General features: G+C 35.0%; 1 protein-coding gene across 1 annotated transcript; it reads right to left on the bottom strand.

The window, feature by feature from the left end:
* Positions 1 to 4,113: 4,113 nt before the first annotated feature.
* Positions 4,114 to 6,761, bottom strand: LOC134693855 (protein mono-ADP-ribosyltransferase PARP15-like). Its single transcript, XM_063554796.1, has 3 exons — positions 6,648 to 6,761; positions 5,596 to 5,773; positions 4,114 to 4,875 (listed from the first exon to the last, which is right to left on the bottom strand). Exons 1-3 carry the CDS (start codon positions 6,759 to 6,761, stop codon positions 4,586 to 4,588), a joined length of 582 nt encoding a protein of 193 aa, XP_063410866.1. The 3' UTR covers positions 4,114 to 4,585.
* Between the last annotated feature and the right edge of the window lie 1,257 nt (positions 6,762 to 8,018).

The following is an 8,018-nucleotide window of genomic DNA, read 5'->3' as shown; positions in this document are numbered from 1 at the left end:
CTGGGAGTCATGTATCATAAATACGTACCAGAGATCTGGGATTCAGGTATCACAAATACGTACCAGAGATCTGGGATTCAGGTATCATTAATACGTACCAGAGATCTGGGATTCAGGTATCATTAATACGTACCAAAGATCAATTAAAATGCACAAAAATAACAGTAGAACAGTTGAAGTTATTTTTGCTTGGTCATACACTGATGATGGATTCAAATGGAGGTGATGGGTGGGAGAATAATAGGGAATGTTATCCCTTAAAAACTGGTGCATGAAACCTGTAAAGAATAAGCCTTTGATGAATTAATTTTTTTGTTGATTTTGTTATACTTGCAATTGAATTCTGCATGCTGTATTTTGAATACTAGAGTAGTAAGTTAGTTGCAATTTGTGTGCAATGTCAGGGGCGGATCAAGCCATTCAAAAAAGGGGGTTTTCCTTACCCAGGACAAAAGGGGGGGAGGGGTCCAACTTCATGTCCCTATTCAAATGAATTGATCATAAAAAAAAGGAGTCTAACGCCCGGAACCCCCCTCTGGATCCGCGCCTGAATGTGCAGTATAGTTCTGATCAGTATTTCAGTTATTTATTTTCCGATTTGAATTATATATCAAATGATCTGTCTCTGTTTTGTTGGCAAAGATTCCTCCCTAATTACTTTTTTGTGGAAGTCTAGAAGTTCGCCGTCAACTGAGGGAGACCACAAAACGAAGATCACTGTGTAAAATCTATTTGAAATTACTAACAGTTAAATAAATTTCAGCATGCCTTATGTTGACATTTTAACACTTCACCGATTACAAGTGAACTCATTTACTATACTAATATGCTAGAAGCTATATATTTGTTTTATTGACGAGTTGTATATATAGAAGAGGATCGTAGTTATCACCCTTTATTTCACCCCGTTAGATGTTTTTAAATAATACAAAATACTGAGAACAATATAACAAATTGAACAACAATTATAATAGGATTCGCAACAATTAAAATTTAAGCGAAAAGAAAATGAAATAGATTCTCCTTTACAATTGAATTGCAAAATGTAAAATGTTAAAACACCGTTTAACCTGTTATTTATAGAAATATACAATATAGTGTCTGTGTTTACTATTGAATTTGTGCGCTTACCTAATGAAGGAAAACTGAAGGTAAGGGTATCAACCTTTCCCATATAATGAAATGCAGTGGAGTTGTCCCCAATGGACTGTGGTATCCACAGCCCCGAGGGAGTAGAACCCTATACTGTCACATTCATTGGAATTCTCTATCCTTGCACCCGAACGGGCAAAGAGCTCATATCTGGGATGGTAAGACATTGAAGAGAACTCATTGGGAGAGTGCTAGTGCGTGGGTCAACGTGAATCGGTCGGTCAACGCGAGTGGGTCGATGTGAGCCAGAGAGCCGGTCAACGCAAAAAGGTCAGCGCGAGAGTGTCAGTCAACGCGAGTTGTTCGGTCAACGCGAGAGAGGGTCGGCTACCGCGAGAGGGTCGGTCAACGCGAGAGGGGTCGGTCAACGCGAGAGGGTCGGTCAACGCGAGAGGGTCAGCGCGAGAGTGTCAGTCAAAGCGAGTTGGTCGGACAACGCGAGAGAGGGTCGGTTAACGCGAGAGTGTCGGTCAACGCGAAAGGGTACACGAGAGGGTCGGTCAAGGGTCGGTCAAGGGTCGGTGAACGCGACAGGTCGGTCGGTCAACGAGGGTCAACGCGAGAGATTGATCAATGCGAGAGGGTCGGCCAACGCGGGTCAACGCGAGAGGGTCGGTCAATGGGAGAGGATCGGTCGGTCAACGCGGGTTATCGCGAGAGGGTCGGTTAACGCGAGAGGGTCGGTCAACGTGAGAGGGTTGGTTAACGCGAAAGGGCCAGGGTCGGTCAACGCGAGAATGTGGGTGAATGAGAAAGTGAGTGAAAGAGAAGAGATAGTGGGTGAGAGATAGTGGGTGAGAGACAGTGAGTGAAAGACAGTGAGTGATGAGAAATATAATGAGAGAGAGAGAGAGGGTGGGTGAATGAGAAATAGAGTGAAAGAGAGTGAATGAGAGACAGAGAGTGAATGAGAGGCAGAGTGTGTGAGAGAGTGTTGGTGTGAGAGAGATAGTGGATGAATGGGAGAGGGCGAATGAGAATGACAGGTGAGTGGAAGTGAAAGGGTGAATTTGGGTGAATGAAAAAGTGAGTGAAAGAGAAGGTGGATGAGAGAAAGTAGGGGAGAGACAGTGGGTGAATGAGAGATAGAGAGTAGTTGAATGACAGAGACTGGGTGAATGAGAGATAGAGAGTGTTTGAATGAAAAATAGAATGACAGAGAGTGAATGAGAGACAAAGGCTGAATGAGAGACAGAGAGTGAATGAGAGACAAAGTGTGTGAGAGAATGAGAGACTGAATGACAGAATGAGAGTGAGAGAGTGTTGGTGTGAGAGAGATAGTGGATGAATGGGAGAGGGTGAATGAGAATGACAGGTGAGTGGAGGTGAAGGGGTGATTTTGGGTGAATGAGAAAGTGAGTGACAGAGAAGGTGGGTGAGAGAGAGTGGGTAAGAGACAGTGGGTGAATGAGAGATAGAAAGTAGTTGAATGAGAAATAGAATGACAGAGACTGGGTGAATGAGAGATAGAGAGTGGTTGAATGAGAAATAGAATGACAGAGAGTGTGTGAATGGGAGAGGGTGAATGAAAATGACAGGTGAGTGGAAGTGATAGGGTGATTTTGGGTGAATGAGAGAGGAGATAGAGCACGAATGAATGAGAAAGAGTGAAAAGGTAAATGAGAGTAGGAATGAATGAGAGTTACAGTGGGTAAATGATTTGGAGTTGGAATGAGAGTGATCCTTGGGTGTAAAAAATAGACAACAACTGTCATGATCCATACTTAATTCTGCATTTTGAAGACAGACCAAGATACAACTAGAAGTTTTTACGCTTCAGTTTTGTAGTTCACTTACTTTCAAGTATAGGTTGTTCTTTGACACAATATTTATAGTATTAGATTCTAGCAAATTACAACATTTCAATATTAGAATTTAATCCGTATATGTAGGTTTAAAGTTGAAATATTTCGAACATAGATTATATAGAACAAAGATTAAAAAAAATGCACGTGTGTGCAAGTATATGTTTCTTAATATATTTTTTATTGTAATAACATGTATAGGAATTTGAAAAATATTTCAAAACAACTATGCAAAATATCCACCGCTTGAATAGTATTCAGAAAATAGAATTATCTCACTGTGATACAGTCGACGAGTTAGGATATACGTTAGTTAAAATTGTTTTTAATATTTCTGTGGCGATTTCGTCTATTAGTGAACAGTGAGATAGATATCAAAACGACAGTCTACGTCGGCTATATAAACATATATGTATAGTGTCTGTCTATAACTAGAAAAATTCTTCAGTGTCTTGTATTTTCGGGATCTCGGATTTTTGTGGATTTTATGTTTACATTTGCATCAATAAAAGTGGTTTATATTTTAAAATAATTGCTACATGTACTTATGTCTGTCTAAAATATTTTAATAGTATTGTATTCAACGATGTAAATGTAAAAACATTTAAAAGAAAGAGAAATTGTAGCACAATACATTTAGTATACGTTTAATAAAAATACATGTATAGAACATATTGAATATTCTATTTGACTGATATAAAGTTAGCGATTGGTGTTCAAATACATTAAGTACGATAACTGAAATGAAACTCAATGGTTTTTCAATTCATAATTTGACAACGACATGTACCAGCAAGATACCAAATGATCATACTTAGACTTATTAACTCTTTTGACGGTGAAAATGAAATGAACACAACAAAATAGAAAGCGTACTAACGTCCCCAGTGATTTTTTATTTATTGACAATAAATTGGATTTTTTAACCTTTGTAAAACATACATGTACAATCATTACTAATTTTTAATGACTTTCTTTAATCAAATATACATCAGATGCTTTTAGTTTGAACATATTTACATATATATATATTATATAGTATTGAATTCAGTATTTTATATCTATCACAAAACATGATTATTGAAACATACAAATTAAAGGCAAGTTGGCACTTGCTTCAATTAAAGAGTAAAATAAAAACCTTCTAAAGGAGCAGAGAATGGTAAAGTATTTAGGATGGATGACGAACTATTTTGCGGTTTTAATAAATCTTCATGAATATATTGTTTTTTAGTGTTATTAAAAAAATATGAGACTTTTCTTCATCTCAATATATTTGGTCGCATTTGAAGTACCTCCTTCCGAGTAAAGCTTGTTAGAAGAAAAAGAAACAACCAGTAAATGTTTTTGTTGATTTAGGAATACTCATAATCTATCATTTATTTTTCCTTTCACTGTCTCTTGAATGTACCCAATCGTTACGTATATTGTGGCGTCACTTGCTTTTAACTTCTGTTATCATACTTCATGTCATTTACTTTGGTTTTTGTTTTAAATGTATATTTATCTAGACGCCAATCTAAGTGATAAATTAAGGTGACAAAGTACACGGATTTCCTTGCAGTAACCAGGATGTTGTTGACTCTTTTAAAGTTTGTATTATGATTTATAATGATTACAATTATTCACTATTTAAACACTATAAGATAATCAGGGTAAGCTTGCGTGTCGTGAAATATAACAAATATCTTTGGAGATGATTGATTGTCAACAACACTGTCGTATAAAATGTGTGATCCTGACGCTCCAGGTTTTTGTGGAGGAACTTTCATGTTTCGTTCTCCTTTGACATATTCGCCGACAAGCACTTTGCATAGGTATACTCTTTTATTACTACTTTGATCAGGTTGTGCGTATTGTTTATTGGACGAATACGATGGATATTCTGCAAAGTACACTCCGTTGCCATAGAGTGCAGCTACAAAGAAATAAAAAAGATCAACAGGACTGTAGAGATGCTGTTAATTATTTACAGTGACATAATTACATTACTTTACGTGATTTTGATTGGCTAACAGCAATCCCGAATAATTCATTAACGCTTTTACATGACAATGAATTAAAAAAAAGAGGCATTCAATTCAATAGAGATGTAAATGGACAACAAATGTTTCTGGAACTAGTATTATCTCCTCTGTTTGTTTTTTTTCTAGTTGCATTATGAAATAATATGTAATGTGAGGTTTTGTTCAAGTTGATAATACGGTATGAGTATTCAGTTAAGAAGCAATCGATGCTTAATGAATATAAAACATATTAAACCTTCAAACATGTCTAATTTAACTTAAACTTGACACAAATCTTCGGGAAAATTTACTTTAAGTGTGGAATAAAATTTAACCACAATTTTAACATTGCCATTTAGAAAACATATTAAAATGGTTGGGTACACAGAAGTCAAATGTGCCAAGGATAAGAAACAATTCTTTTTATACGGAATATTTGTATATAATGCCCTTATAAGGTTTGTAGCCATATATCAGGAAGCTCAGTTTTTGAGACACAAGGCATAAGTAGTTTTTTGGTTGGGTAAACAAATATATTTTTAAAGATCCGACTTGTTTTCTTGTTTTGTTGTGCTTGACAAAATAATGCATTAGGAACTATCTGGACAAACCTCTGTGTCAAACTACTATACCGTTTTTTCCGGAATAGCTTCTATTGAAGCCATATGTGTTAATACCATCTACGGCCTCCGATGCAGTACCATGCCATAGCAAACGTTCATTTTGGCACCCTGATGGGTTTATTGAATCCATTAACTTCTTTCTGGCAACGTATTGCATATACAAAGCTCTGTTCTGAATTCGTTCAATCTTTCAAATAAACAAGAAACATATTATGGTATTGGTTGGGTTCGTGATGCTCAGTCGTTGGGTCTTATGTTTTAGTGTTCTTGTGTTCATCTGATTTATTTTTATTTTTAGCCATGGCGTTGTCAGTTTATTTTTTTAGTATATGAGTTTGAACTTCCCTTTGGTATGTTTGGACCCTCTTTTAGTACTTAAATAACTTAAGTAATATCAAAATCACCTGAATTAGATGTATCACTTCGAACAAAATGCACAAACAAAATATCTGATTGTCCTTTATGATGTTAACCGAAGATATTGATTTCAAAGAAGCACCACAAATTTCACCTACCGTGGATTTGATGTAGTTAATAATTAAGACTTGTATTTCATTTATGTTTAACACATTACTTGCTTCTAATTTACATGGTTTCAAAACCTAAAGATGAAACTTGAAACTGATGTTGATAGTTCACTTTACAACATCTAATGCATGAGACAGGATCTTCGAAATTTTGGTTGGGTTCGTGTTGCTCATCCTTAGTTTTTGTGTAGTTTTTTGTAGACTAAAATGGTTGTTTTTTCTTCGTTCGGTTTTTATTTCTCTTCGACAAATGCGTTTATATATGTGCCTGTCGAAATCAGGAGCCTGAATTAGGTTGTTGTCGTTAGTTGTGATTTTTCGTATTGTTTTCGTTAATTGTTTTGTGCCTTTTATAGCTGACAATGCGCTTTGGACTTTGCTCACTGTTGAAGGACATACGGTGACATATATCTATTAATTTTTGTATCATTTTGTCTCATGTGAAGAGTTGACTCATTGGCAATCACACCACATCGTCTCTTATATATTTTATATCGTCTTTTATTATATAGTAAATAGGTAATAATGTTATACCCGAATAATGTCACATTTTACACCAGATCCGTGTTTGAATTTATCTACAACATCTTTGTATTCCTGATCGTTTGGTTGTAACACGACTGTTGTGATCATTTCTTTTGCATCCATTTGTGTCCAATTTGAAGGAACATTTATTTCTCTATCTATATGCAGAAAAGAAGTAAAATCTTAAGAAATTTATATGTTTTATTAATATTTCCAGACGTACTTCAATTGATACTTTTATACGATAATCATGTTTTGAAGGTGTCTGTTTTGTGTCTCTACCATTTTGGTTCTAACAAGTGCCAAGTAGGATGTTATTTTACTCCGTTTTGTTTTGAAATGACAAACATATCGTTATCTAATGACAGTTGATATATTATTTAGTGTATCTGAGAATCTGATTGCGGTTAGCATGATACTAGGTTCGGTTCAGATAAGACATGGCAGGTCACATGCATAAACGTTCTGTAAACCAATCATAACTGGTATTTTTATTTCCTTTCATAAAAATTGATCTTATCATTACAAGCAACTTTTAGTCAGAATTACTGAAAAATGAAATAAACAGTTTAAACGAAAATAGAAAACTTTTTCTTTTCAAAATTATCAAAGTCAAACAAGACCAAGAATTATATCTAAGATATCTAAATTTTGAAACTAGACGTTTAATTACAAAAAAAAGAATTAGTGACCATAATTTTCTCATTTAGAAGGGCAGATATATGAAAATACATCGAGACAATAGAACATGTCAAACTTATAAAACCTTTGAAGATGAAAATCACTTTCTCCTCTACTGTCAAATTAATAATGCTTTACGTATAAAACTTTAAATGACATGGCAATAGATAATCCAATGTGACCAAATCTATATGATACTGAAAAACTAGTAGTCCTACTAAATCCTTCTAATATAAACCAAGTGACAAACACAGGTTCCTTTATAAAATAGTCTTTAGAGCTGAGGACAGTTAGTATAATTTGTATATATATTGATGTGTGTTTAACTCAGGCCGTGTTCACACCAAACGCCGTGTACAGTAAACATGTTTACAATTAGTTTAGTGTAATGAACACTAGTTTCACATTAAATTTGTTCACATCTTGACACCTTTTTTAGTTACCTGTACATAAGATTTGTTCATACTTGTATACTATATGTTATTTAAATGTTCATTACGTACAACCGAATTCAAACGTTTGGAATGCTTTTTTTAGGAGTGAAGGAACGACCATTTGACTTAAAAAAAGGGGGATGGGTTTTCCCACAAATTGATTTAAAACAAATCGGATTATTCAAATGAACAATTTATTCTGAATACAAAGTTTCCCCATACATTATAGTGTTAAATATTGAATTGGTACCATCGAAAAAATCAC

This window comes from Mytilus trossulus, chromosome 12, assembly GCF_036588685.1.
Source record: "Mytilus trossulus isolate FHL-02 chromosome 12, PNRI_Mtr1.1.1.hap1, whole genome shotgun sequence".
Classification (NCBI taxonomy): domain Eukaryota; kingdom Metazoa; phylum Mollusca; class Bivalvia; order Mytilida; family Mytilidae; genus Mytilus; species Mytilus trossulus.
This window is presented reverse-complemented; position numbering and strand designations above follow the sequence as displayed.

What these genes read in the sequence shown, in the direction of transcription:
- LOC134693855 (XM_063554796.1), bottom strand. Translation starts at nt 6,761, where the DNA reads ATGGATGCAAAAGAAATGATCACAACAGTCGTGTTACAACCAAACGAT. An exon ending in TAAAATGTGACATTATTCGG is followed by an intron (nt 5,774 to 6,647) that starts GTATAACATTAT and finishes TTTATTTGAAAG; the next exon opens with ATTGAACGAATTCAGAACAG. An exon ending in AAGCTATTCCGGAAAAAACG is followed by an intron (nt 4,876 to 5,595) that starts GTATAGTAGTTT and finishes ATTTCTTTGTAG; the next exon opens with CTGCACTCTATGGCAACGGA.